This window comes from Rhinopithecus bieti, unplaced genomic scaffold (genome assembly GCF_001698545.2).
Source record: "Rhinopithecus bieti isolate Rb0 unplaced genomic scaffold, ASM169854v2 scaffold_48387, whole genome shotgun sequence".
NCBI lineage: Eukaryota > Metazoa > Chordata > Mammalia > Primates > Cercopithecidae > Rhinopithecus > Rhinopithecus bieti.
The window spans coordinates 1,296,152-1,310,338 of NW_016819911.1; the positions used below are offsets into that span (position 1 = coordinate 1,296,152).

General features: G+C 39.0%; 1 protein-coding gene across 1 annotated transcript in view; it reads right to left on the reverse strand.

Moving 5' to 3' along the window:
- The window catches only part of PRDM5 (PR/SET domain 5), a 233,986-nt gene that overhangs the window by 42,134 nt on the left and 177,665 nt on the right, over window positions 1-14,187 (reverse strand). Inside the window, 1 exon segment of the mRNA XM_017859310.1 lies at window positions 14,005-14,090. Coding sequence (XP_017714799.1) covers window positions 14,005-14,090 — 86 coding nt within the window.

The window sequence follows — 14,187 nt, forward strand, 5'->3', positions numbered from 1 at the left end:
AATGTATCAGTAAAGTATGCCAATGCAGAGGTGGCAGGGAAGGCTGTATAAAAAGTGAGACCTGACTGGGAGACTGGGAGAGGGACTGTTTTATTTGTACCTTCAAAAAGTATTGAAGTGGACCTAGGCAAGCATGGTCATCCTTAGGAGAAGGACACATGGTCCAAACTGGCCAAGGCCCAGAGTGTCCAGGAGGGGCAGACAGCAGGCAGCACAGCCAGGCTGGCACAGGGCACCCAGGCCAAGCCACCTGGGCTCCATTCTGCAGGCAGAGAAGAGCCACTGTAGACGGGGGGGGGGGGGGGGGGGGCAGCTTTGTTTGTTTGTTTTTTCTTGAGTAACTGAGACACTTGATCAAAGCAAATCTTTATAAGTATTGATGCAGCCATACATGGGATGCATTAGACCAGCAATTCTTGAATTGTGTTTTGTAAAAGACTAGCTCCAGTGAGATGTTAGCAGAACACACACACACACACCCCCTTACTCGCTACACTCAAACTCTCCTGGCAAATGCTAGCCTAAACAAACTATAAGAAATGCCTTTATTGCTGGATTTCTTAGAATCTGGAATATGGTTATATATATCATAAAACTGCAAGATTCAGACATAGCATGTGATTTTTTCCCAGAAATGCTGAAACGCTTCCCTCGCCTTGGCTTCAGTGTCATCTCCCTGTTTTCTCCTGGTTCTCCTTCAGCCTCTTTAGCTGCTCCTTCCTGGTTTCCTTTTGGACAATATTCTGGGGCTCAGCCGTTTTTTTTTTTTTTTCCATTCCACATAGATGTCTCCAGTGAATTTTCTACTCCTGCAGACTAAACACTCCTCTGTTTTCTTCCAGCACCTTTCCCTGACTAGCCCTCCTCCAATGCTGAGGTAGGTGGTCTTCCTATGTGCACACACAGCACCCTGGGATACTATATGTGCATACTTTCAGCGTGGTCTTTGCCATGTTCTATCTCGTTGTCTTCTCCCCCAGACTGTGCAAGGGCTCCAGGCTTTTCTTAACTGTTCCTTCAGTACACGGCACATGACACAGAAGCTGACTCTGTAACATTTAGTTGGCCATCTGAGACCAAATACTTGGTCTTAAAGAGTCTCAAATGTTCTTAAAGGGTTACGATTAGAAACATACCACATTGGTCAAAGAAAGTCTCTTTAATCAGGAGTTCTCTATACATGCAACAACTGTTTGAAGTCATTGTTAAGCGAAGTTAAATAGAAACTGTCATGGAATTCCCTAAGATCAATTCTTTTGCTTTTAATTTTTGACATTATGTGAGATAATCAAGAAAGGCCCTGTGTCACCACGGTGTCATACAACTTACACCACAGGGATCTGATTTTATTCCTATTGTTCAGAATAACAGCAATATAAATCAATCTTTAAACTAAAAGTTCCAATAAATAATCCTTTCAAATGAAACTCTGTCTAAATTTTACATTATTCATATGTTCAAATGATAATGAGCTCATAAGCTTCTCTAATACCTCTGTTGAGACACTGATTCCAGCTGTGGTAACAGTCCCTGAGAGTTATGTGACAGACAGAAAATGAGACACTTACAGGACATTGGCCTTTGTGCTACTGTACCCTATTGGGGCAGAAAAAAGCTGTTCACTTAAAATGCTGAGATCTCTCCTGTCAGGTCTGGAGGGTGGATGGGAGATACAGTCTTTTGATTTTAACCACAGATGTTTTATGCCTTGCTCTGAAGCAGTGGGAGGAAGAGGGAGACCAAATGGAGACTAGGAAAAGGCCACTGGAAAGGGCTCTACTGATTCTCTAAGGATGGTGTGCCTGGGAGTATCTTCTTGAGACACTCCCTTATCTCTGCCCAAAATCACCTGGACAGGATAATAAAAAATTGTCGGCAGGCTGAGGAGAACCCAGGCGGAGGCTCAAGAAAAGAGATGTCTAAGACTTTTTAAATATATAAATATATGGGGTACCAGTGCAATTTTGTTACAAGCATAGACTGTGTAGCAATTAAGTCAGAGCTTTTAGGTTATCCATCACCCAAATAATACACATTATACCCATGAAGTAATTTCTCCTCATCCTTACTCCTCCCACCCCTCACCCTCTGAGTCTCCGCTGTCTATCATTCCATTCTCTACGTCCATTTTTTTAGCACCCACTTATAAGTGAGAATGTGATGTTTGGCCTTCTGTGTCTGGCTAGTTCCACTTAAAATAATGGCCCCTAGTTCCATCCATTTTGTTGCAAAAATTATGATTTCATTCATTCTATGCTCGAATACTATTCCGTTTCACGTGTGTGTGTGTGTGTGTGTGTGTCACATTTTCTTTATCCAATCATCTGTTGATGGATACTCAGGTTGATTCCACATCTTTGCTATTGTGAATAGTGCTGCAACAAACACGAGTGCAGGTATCTTTTTGATATAATGATTTCTTTTCGTTTGGACAGGTACCCAGTAGCGGGCTTGCTGGATCAAACAGAACTAATCGATGATTGATGATGCTGGTACTGGCCAGTAACTAGCGAGAGACAAAATAATTAGCAGGGCTGAAAATGCCAACACTCTGAGATCACTGACCTTCAAAAGCTCCTCAAGAGTCCTGAGCGTGAAGCCCAAACATGTTCATACAGCATTCAGAGACGACCTTTTATCATCTGCCCTCTGCGCATCCCAGAAGCCTCTTTTTTAGTACACCTTCTATTCTACTCCATAACCCAACCGCATGAAGTTTTCTGACACTCTCAGGCATCTTGTACTATATATTAGATAATGTATCCCTAATACCTAGCAGAGTACTGGCATATAGTTGGCTTACTAAACATTTGCAGAATTAGTGAATTTTCCTATATCCAGGTATCCAAGAAGCACAGTCTAGATCAATGAGCACAATCTCAAAGCCCTGGCACAGTGACATATTAATGGCACACAGATAGCGACTAGTTGTAAAGTAATCTCTTATTAAAAATAAAGTACTATAATTGCAAATAGTCTACTTCCCTTTCACAAATGAGGTGGGTTTTAATCTTAACCCCTAATAACACCATTTTCATTCATTTCCATCTCAGTATGCTGTCCTACAATAGCAATAAGCAGGAGAGTTAAGGCTTGAGCTTGAAGAATTGTACATGGTCCATGCTGTGGCCTGAGGTGTCTGCCCACCTGAGCTTCATCTGTCAGGTGTGTCAGGCAGATACGTAGGGTGAGAGTAGCTTCATCAGAGGATCACAGATCTCTGGCTTCCTTCTGTGGCAAGTACATCTCTAAAAACAAACTCTTCAGAGCCAGATGACAAGAATGGCCCAGACAGGCAACCAGGGAAGGCTGGGCCCAGCATACATCAATGCAGAGCATCAAATTCAGAGTAATAGGTGTACAGTTGCCTATTCCTGCCTAGACAGATAGAACTACATCTCACACGGTAAAATGTAGAAATGCAGAGAAGCACATGCAACTGAAGAAGATGACCAGAGCAATAAGGAAGGGCAACTGAGAGCTAAGAGAGAGCCATGCCAAAGACTCCAGGACCTCGGAGTAGGCCCGGCACCAGTTATACACTTGGGACCCAGTACTTTCCCATGCCATCACATGGCATACTTGGGATTATGTGTTACTTAAAATAATGTCCTTAGGGTCCACCTTTCCTGACAGACACAAGCAGGGCCTGTGACACTACAGCTTCTGGCACACAGTTGGGCACGTCACAAACGTCTGATGAATGCATGCACTCTTGCCTTCTCATACCTTCTTGTCAAGTCTTTAGTGAGAAGGAAATGCTGATTAAAAAAGAATTAAACTTATGAGTGACTCCCAGTTCCACTGGAGGTAGAGACAAGGTCTGATTTGTGTACTACTGTAGTTCAAGCTCATAGCACACTGTAGTCATTTAATCAATATTTGTTGAATAAATAAATGAATGGATTCATGTATCTTATCTAGCTATATATTTGCTGAGTTAATTTGATAAATTTAATAATTTGCTTCTGACATAATTTCACTTCATTCTTTCAACAAACCTAATAACTCACTAGGTGCCAGGCACACAGCTGCTAAGGGAAAAGAGATGTGAGCTACAATTCCTGTCCACATGAAAGTCACAACCTAAAAAGGAGAAACATATAAACAAATTGTAACAACTTTTCTGAATTCAAAAGCAGAGGTTTGTGTATTTAAAACAGCTTTAGTCAGAGAGCATTAACAAAGAAAGTCCCAAATAGGGAATGTCCCAATCAACCTCCTAATTATAACCAGAGATCACCCACGCTTGAGTTTGCCAGACAACCAACCTCAACAGTAAGAATTACCTTCCTGATGCCCCCGAACAAGTATTATTCTGATTACAGTAGTACTGCTAGATAACCCAGTTTCAGACATTTTCATTATCATTTAATATTCTAGAAAGTATTAAGGAGAAAACTGTATAATGCTGATGAGCCTATTCACTTCAGCCATCCTAATATCACACCAATTATAAGACCAATTATTTAAAAGGAAAGCTCTTAATTTATTTATACAAATTTCAGTGTTACATAAGCAAATTTGCCATCAGATTTTTGGATCTACAGATTAAATAGTATGTAAGTATAATGAGAGCCTTTAAGTTCACACTTTCCTGTGAACTTAAAGAAAAATCTTTTTCAGAATACTATAAGCCTTTCTAAACAATTGTTAGTATATTTTTTAACATTGAGTTGTAAGGTGTGTATTTTCCAAAAACAAAACACAACTCCCATTGGTAAATAGTGATATTGAGATACAACAGCTAACTTCTATTTGGGAACATTTAGTAAGTGCTCCCTTTAATGCTCTGTCCAGAAATGTTGATCATTTAAAATATAAAAGAATATTATACAATTAAAATTGTACTTACTCAGCATTATGTAATATTTAGTACTTGTTCTAGTTATCTATTGCTACATAATAAACCAAAACTTAATACATTATTATTGTTTATGGTTTAATATTTGTTTATTGTAATTATTTTGTTTAATGACATAAAAATAACATAATTTTTCATGGTTTTGTGGATTAACTGGGTTCTGCAACAGTTTTCACTTGGAGTCTTTCTTGCAGTTGCAGTCAGTTGGCTCTAACTGAAGTTATCTGAAGGCTCAACTAAGCTAGAAAGACAAAATGGCTTACTCAGATGACTGGCAGTACATGTTGGCTACTGTGTGGCATGCCTATCTGGCCTCTCCACATTCCTTGGGGTCCTCACAACGTGGTGGTTGGTCCCAAGAGATATAAGCAAAAGTTCAAAGCTTATTCTGTTCCAGCCTCGGAGGTTCTAGAACATCACTTCTGCTGCATTCTATTGTCCAAGCAAGTCATTTCATTGTTCCCAGCTCAGATTCGAGGAAAAGGAAACTGGACTGTACTTGTTAATGTAAAGAGCAGCATGTGCATACAGGGAGGAAAGAGATTACTGGCACCATCTTGGAGACTACCTTATTACACCATTATTCCAACTAATGCACATTATGTTCTAGATGGGTAGGTGGGTAGTACTAGCTTCCCCTCCCTGCAAAAAGCTCAAACTAGGCAAAGACATATTGAATGAGAATGCAAATACCATTTTAAAACTGTAGAAAAATCACAGCCAATGCCTCTAGTCAGTTCAATCCCTCACATTAATGTAACTCTACTCTTGTAAACTTAACTATAGTAAAACTGAATTTTGTTCCACAAAATACTTTTGTCTACTTTCCTATGGGATAATTAACTAATCCAAAAAATTTGCCAAGAGAATGAAATCCAGCTTATTTAAAAATTTCACCTTTTATTCTCAAAGCCTATCAAAATCCAGAGAATCATGATTTTGCATGCCTGGACCAGAAGTCCTTATTTCAAGAACATCATTTGGCATGCCAAAAAAGTATTCCTAACTGGGAAATTTAAAACTTTCTTTTCTGGTGATATTTAAGAGAGCTGACTGGCTCATGGGCAGAAGTTACACAGAGATTAAGAATAGAGGGCACTCTGCCAAGTGGGTTGATGACCATCAGAAAGAATTTTCACAAAGGAGAAATGAAGAAAGGGGGTAACGATGCTGTCGGTCCCTGAAAGGAAAGTGATTTTTCAAGTGGTCTGATTTCCCTTTTACAAAAGAAAATGCCTTATTGTGATAGAATAAGAATGCTCTACTGCATGCAGGTATATATTTGGAGCCAAATAAAATACAATAGTATTTTAAAGTCATTTATCTTAAATGATTTCTTGGCAAGGCATATAAAATTCCCCAAGAAATATATGGGTTGTAGAAACAATAAAAAATTCACCAATTCCAAAATTGAATTAAAGATATTTTCAGACAGTGACAATGAGGCATATTCTCTTGTTCCTACAGGACAAAAGCTGATGAAGTTTAGAAATTATAAAAATGTTAAATTTTCTCCAAAATCATAATAAACTATTTTTTAAAAGTTATTAAATTTGTACATCTCTTCTTCTTATCCAGACATAAAGACAGAAACAGCTATGAGTGCTCCTCAGGCACTTAACCAAGATAATTGTGAATCCAGTATCTGCTCCTCCCCCTCCTTCCTCTCTAAACCCACAAGCTGCTCTTCCTATCTCTATGTGGAAAATCACAATACCCCAAAATGCCCCTTGTAGGCATCCTAGATTCGTCTGTGACTCCTCCCTATTCTTCACCACCTATACTGAGTATGTCTAAACTTTGTCCAAACTTTGTCAACACTTATCTCAAAGGTGTCCCTCATATATATGCCTGACTCTCAGATCCCATGGCCATCTCATGTGGGTCCCTACTCCTGCTCACCTGGCTCCATCATGTCTCCTGACTGGGCCTCCCTGACTCAAGTGCTGCTTCCTTCAATTCTTGCTGGAGAATGATTCAGAGCAACCTTTCAAAGAGATAGAACTTATAATTTCACTCCTCTACTCGAAACCAAACCAAACACACATAATAAAATGTTTTCACAATTCATACCAACTCCTCAATCTCAGCCTATCTCAACATAAGTCATCCTTCAACATGTATCCTCAAATTCAGTTACAGTGGACAGGCCACCCTTACTGTATCCATAGATGTACACTTTGCTTATGCAGTCACATTTTTTTCTGGCCTGCCCTCTACCATACTCCTTCAAACACAACTCAAATATCACCCTCTATCTCTAGTCCTGGAATCCACCAGCCCTCCTAATCTGATTCAACCAACTTGCTTTTGTATCTGTTTCCTAAGCTTTTTATGCCTGCCTCCTAATGTGTCCATAAGGATTTCAAACTGATTCTCCCCTTAAAAGACTCCTTTCTGTTCTCAACCAAGGCTGCATATACTCTATACAATGCTCCTGGAGCTAGGAAAATTCTTCTTGCCTTTTCCTCCCTTTAGCATACAGCAGCCCTCACTCCTCCTGCCTTAACATCTTAATTCACATAGAATGAGCTCTTTTCTTTTTCCTTCAACATCACGGTTACACTCATTCACATGCTTCATCAGCTTGATGTATTGGTCAAAAAGTTTTTGGGATAATTTTCAAATCCACATCAATAGACCACCCAAAGCCTCTAGATAAATTCAAAGGTGTCTGATGCCTAGGAACTCTGAGATACCCATCCTCGTTTGGACTCAGAGACTCACGGTCTCACAGTGTCAAGAGAAAGTGCAAAAGGCACATGTCTGTTAAACCCAGACCTACAATCTGAACAACGTGAGGATCAGGGATGAGAAAGTTCATGAAAGAAAATTAATAAAATATAAAACAATATAACAGACTTGCCGTTACTTGTAACCACTGGCGATTCCATTTTAATTTTGTAAGAACTAATTTGGCTATTTCTGCAAACAAGGCTGGAGAGAACTGCAATCTTAGAAACCTGAAACCTGTATAAGCTAACTGGGTTTTTGAAATGGTGTTCAAAAGGCAGAGTTTCTGAAATAACTTTCTAATTGGTCCAGGTGCCTTCCATGTTGAAATCAAAAGTGATTATACAAGACATGAAGTTTTCTGTGGTAAACAGTTACAAACAACAATTTCTTTTGAACCTAATGTTTATAAAATGGGTATTTATGAGGTTGTGTCCTAACTCACTGAGTGACTGCTTTGGCTCAATGTATCTAATGCAATGAAAACATACACTCTATAATTTTCAGATGATCCATAGTTCCTAAGACTAACATGGACTTGAGGCACTGCACACAAAGAGTTCAGCAACTGGCATTTCTCTACCCCATGTAGTTTGGAGTGGTAAAGCAGACCTTTGAGACAAAGACAACAGAGATAAGAAGAGAAAGGTCTGGCAGCATACCTGGGGTACCCCCAAGGCCAAAGGCCTTGGAAAAATTCAAGTCTTTAAACCAAATCTCAGTTTAAAGCTACAGTGTGAAAACTAAGACAATCTTGGCCAGGCATGGTATTTCTCATTTATAATCCCAGTACTTTGGGAGGCTGAGGCCAAAAGATCACCTAAGCCTAGGAGCTCAAGACCAGGCTGGGCAACATAGCAAGATCCTGTCTCCACAAAAATTTAAAAACTTAGCCAGGCATGGTGGTGCACGCCTGTAGTCTCAGCTACTCAGAAGGCTGAGACTACAGGAACATTGAACCCAGGAGTTCAAGGTTGCAGTACACTATGATTGCACTACACACTCCAGCCTGGGCAGCAGAGCAAGACCTTCTCTCAAAAAAAAAAAAAAAAAAAAAAAAAATTTTCCCCAAAAGAGGACCTGCTTCCTCCAAATAGCTTTCTCCTCCACCACGCAAGCAAAAAACAAAGACTATGAATGGGACAGGAAAAGGTAGATCTAGACAGGGATGAGAAATGACTCCAAGTGCCAGTGCCCCGAGGGCAAGCATGCTGAGGCTTGCCTGAGGCTGCCAGGTTCTGACTGCATCCTAGGAAACAGAGCCCCTTTAGAGAAACCATAGCAAAATGGCCTAAGTTCACATAGGGCCTCTAAATAGGGGTGCTTCCCTGACTGAATGGAGGAGCTAACTGGACATGGAATGTAAGAAGTTCTGCTTTTATCAGCTCCTGGGCAGGAAATTAATCTAGAGCCATTAAGTGGGAAAAGTTATCCCCAAAACCCTCTACAGTTAAAATAAATCACTACTCATAGGATGTGGAAAGCCACAAAGAACATCACCCCCAACTTAATAGTGACAAAAAACTGAAAAATTCAGTCATTCTTTCAAGCTTAAGGTCATGAAACATTTTGTGAGCTAAGGTCACAAGACAATCAGATGAACTAAATGTCAAAAAAAAAAAAAAAAAAGGAACACAGAATGGTCTCACCTTTGTCAGAGGAAAAGAGAACTGTCACAAAACGGGTAGGAAGAAAACAAGTGATGGTTGATCCTTAAGGATTGCGGACTAGCATTTAGGTTAGAATCCTGGGGACCCTGGCACATGGAAAGTCCACAGCCACTCATCTCTTTTCCACTGGCTCCATCAGCATTCGTACAAAAGATTAGATGCAGGGCAGGATACCTTAGAGACCCCCCTGGGTGGCACAGACAAGTTCTGAGGGTGGAGTAGGAGTACTTGAAGGAACCCATCTGCTTTCTCTCTCTGTGCTGTGTGCGTACAAGGTGATGAGCAGCGGCTGCCAGGGAGCAGCACAAACCACCCAGGCCACAAACCTGCCTCACACAGGAAACGAAAGTCTTTGCCTCTGAGTGAGGAGGGAGACACCTGCCACATCCCAGATGTTACTCTGCTTTGACAGGAGGCAAAAGCTACCAGCTGCTGGGAACATGAAACTTTCAGGTGCTGTGGTCCCAGGCAATGACCCATGGCCTCTGGACAGAGACAGAACCTGCCTACATATCCTGCACTGACATCCAGGGGAGCCCAAGAACCCAAGGGATCCACAGGAGAGGTCTGCTGCTGTGGGAAGAGGGGCAGAAACCTCTTTCTCATGCCCCAAACCTCTTTCTCATGCCCCAAACCTTCTACTCCAAAGACACGAGGTGGAGCTCACCTGCCACAGCCGGTAGGGCCAGGAAACCATCCACCCTCTAGGCCTGTGCTGTCCAACAGAGCTTTCTGTGGTGACTGTAATGTCCTATATCTGTGCTGTGGCATACAGTCGTCACCAGACACATGTGTCTATAGAGCACCTGAAAAGTGGCTAATGTGACTGAAAAAGTAAATTTTTAATTGCATTTAATTAGATTTAATTAAAATTTAAATTTCAATAGCCATATGTAGCTAGTGGTTAGGACATTGCAGCTGACCCTGAGTGGAGTCAGAGGCAGGGGCCACCTAGCACCAGGGTAGAGGCAGAAATGCTGATAAAGTCACAACCCTGAGACTCAAGTGCAGAGCACCTACCCAACTAATGCTAGAGCAGGGGCCCCAGGAAAGCCCTTTGGACTACTTAAGTCTCGTGCCTATTAACAAGCACCAGCAGGCTACTGCCAGTGGAGGGACAAAGGCAGAGAGAGAGAAACATGTTCTGTGGCAAAGGTACACAGGATCTGCCAAAACCTTATGGTGAGGAAGGATCCTCAAGAAAAACCTGCTGAGCCTCCAGGCCTCGCATGAAGAACACAGCAGCAGCAGTCCACTCGCTGGAGAAGCTTATAGCCTCTGGTGACCACAGGAACAACAAACCCCAAACCTAGCTTAGCTCCTGACCAGACTGACTCAAGCCCTTACTCACATTAACAGCCTAGCAGAAGAAGAAGTATACCTATTTCCAGGCATAAGCAGTGTTTACTTTAGTGCCAGGCCTTATGGAAACGCTTTTAAAATCCAAGTGAAAATGCTAGAGATGAAAAACATAATATCAAAGATGTACTCCTTCAATAGGCAGACAGCACAACAGAGGTAGAAAAATCAATGAAGTTGAAAATATCAATAGAAATTAGAAACACAAAGAAAAACACTGAGTTTTTTTTTTTTTAAATGCAAAGGAAACAAAAAGAGAATAGGGCATTCAAGAACTCTGGAACAATATCAAATAGTCTAACATGTGTAACTGGTGTCCCATAAGAAGACAGAAAGAAAGGGACAAAACAAATTTGAAAAAAAAAAAGGCCAAGAATTTCCTGAAATTTAACTAAAGATAGCAGACTACAGATCTAAGCTGCAAAATACAATGAAAACACAACTAGGTACAACATAGCCAGAAGCTGAAAACAACAAATATAAAGAGAATATACTGAAGGAAGTAAAATCACCAGACTTCACCTCAAACCCTGGTCTCTCCAAGAAAGGTCAATGATTAATTGGATTTTGGCAAAATTATCTCCCACATCTGGGGCTTTTACTGCACCCTATAGACAATAACCAGAGAGTAAATGGCTTTATGTTCCTTCTAGAAGGCATTCATGCAGTCACCACAGAATGCAAACTTGGGGGTACAGGCCTGACACAGCATCTTGGGTTGTCTCAGCAAAACTTCCTAAAGATGTACCTTACTGAATTAGATAGCTTATTTTTTTTCTGTTGTTGCTAAAATGGAATTAAAAACTTTTAAAATAGGACCAGAAATGTCTGGGAATTAGAGTTATTTAAATGCTTATGTAATGTGAATGCAAAATTGAAACTGAAATGTGTTATGGCCCAAATGTAACAGTATCTTTTTTGACCGGAGTCTTACAAAATGCAAATAATACTGGGAAAATATGACCTTGCAGAGGTTGTTCCTCTAGAATATTTTTTAAAATCTCTTTTTAGTTTTAATAATAGTTTGATTGTACTAGCTGATAACCTTAGTAGGCTTTTGAAAATTTGAACTAATATGCAAAGACTATCTGTATTTATTCAATGCTTAGGAAACAGTATTTTCAAAATAAAACTGCTTGGGTAAAATATTTAAAAAATGCACAAAAAAGGAAAATTTAAAAAGAGTTTGAGGTAAAACCCAAAAGGCTTACACATATTTACCCTGTTCCTTGGATCTTCTACTCATTGTGGGGGATCCTGCCTAAAATCCTGAGTGCTCCTGGTCTATACATTCTCTTGAGTTCCCTTAGTCAAAGCCTAGAATTTGTTTTCTTTCCATGCAGTTAATGTCAGAAAACTTCTGACAAGGGACCATCTGCAGCTGAATACTTTGGAGACAGTGTTGGAATCCTTATATCGAGGTTCAAAAATTCAAAAGGATATGGGACTTTTAAATTTGGGGTCATTACTGTAATTTGTTTAGTGTGGAAATACACCAGAAAATATATGAGCCAATGGAATGAGAAAATATTCAGTTAAATAATAGGCAAAAAATTGCAAATGGTCTCTGTAGCCAATCTCCCTAGGTTCAAATCTCAACTCTGCCACTTATTTGTTTGTGCCTCAGTTTCTTGTTTTTCAAAAATAAATCATAATAACAGCTACCTCATACAGTTATTGTGAAGCTTAAATAAATTAATAAATGCAAAGGTCTAAAAGAGTACTGGCATGTAATTAGTGATTTTGTGTTTATTTTTATTCATCTTAACTATCTGTATTATTCCCATTAATAACTTTATATTAAAATGAAGTAAAAACCAACTCAATTGAATTGGAAATGTCTCACCTTCTTGAAAAACCCCCAAAATATTTTTTCTTGCAGTGATTTAAACAGCTTCTTCTGTGTTGTAATTATGTCTACCTTCAGTAATCAAGTAAAACAACATCATATGTAAATTTCTGTCAATATCACTGGTTTCTATTAAGAGGAACCAGGGCCCCTTTGCCTATGTCCGCATCTTTTAAATAAATATATTATTGATACATCTGTGACAACTGCTCACATGTAAAATAACTTCCTAATCTAAAGCTAATTTAAACCTCTTTCATAATACTCATTGTGAAATATTTTGGATATTGTACATTTAAATCATGCTATTATCAACAGGAATATCTGTCTAATCCTTTACGGTTTATGAAGTACTTTTATATCTAGGAAGTACTCCAATTCCTAATATTCACATAATATGAATATGATACTACAAACTAGAAAGAGAAACCTGCTACAGATTTGTTTTAATGAGTGGAGAAGCTCCCTCTCTTCACCACCAAGACAAATAAAGTATTTTCTTAAGGGGACCTCAGAGGATAGATTTTATGTGCTGTCAAACTGAAGTGGAGGGCTACAGTATTATTATACCAGGAAGAATATTACTATTATGTGTTTTCTCTAAAGTTTTCTTTTATAGCTAAGGTAAAAGTAAAATCCAGGAGCGGTTTAAATTAGAATTGTTCTAAAGGGGATTAGATAAGTCTCTTAATATTTGAAAAAAAATATCATTTACATACAGACCATATGCATTTTAAAAGGCGAAACTGAAAAGAAACTGAAAGATAATGCAGTGAAAAGTTGAATAGAGCAAAATCAACAATAGCTATTTAAAACAATACAAAATTTCTATGTGGAAAGTTCATTTAAAGTATCTAATTGTGCCTTAAATGGAATAGTTAGCTATGAAATGGTGGGTGATGGTGAGTAAGCTGCTTACAGTTTTTTAAAAGCATGTGAAACAGATGCTTGAGTCTGGAAAAGGCATAGATAACAGAATGACAATAGTTCAGTGAGAGTGTTGACAGCAAAGGAACAAAGGGTACAGTGGGAAGAATAAGCCACAGCACTAGGCATGCCCTGTGAAGCACTGAGTTACACTTCCTTATTTTCCACTTGTCCTGGCAATTTATCTGCATTGTCTTTCTTGCAAACATACTTGCTCATCAGTATTACTTAATGGTCAAATGCTGACAAATTTGCAGACTCTATTAAAAAATGTTCCTATTACTGGTGAATGTTCTGTAAGAAAAAACTTTAAATATTGTAGTATTAAAATGTTAAAAATCTATTTATCTTGCAGTTCATTATTTATAACTTCTGAAAATTGATTCCTGATTCAAAGAATAAAAACCTTTTTGGGGTTTCAATTTGTGTTTTTTTTTCATTGTTTTATCTTTTAAAAAAATTATCCTTAAATGTCTATCATAAATATAGATATATAACTTCCAGTGTATTGCCTTTATTTTGTAATATAAAGTTAAATATATTTCTTTTAAAATAAGTATGGTTTTCATGATCAATATTAATGAAATAGAATATAATCTTACCCTGGTGTGAGTACGAATGTGCATCTTCAGTCCATCATTTTTACTGAATCCTTTTTCACAGTAAGGACATTGATAGGGACGCTCACCTACAAATAAAGGAAGCCTGAATGTCAGAAAAACGTGAAGTAGCAGAACCAGTCTTGTGCTATCATTTCTCATACACTCAGATCCTGGCCACCACAC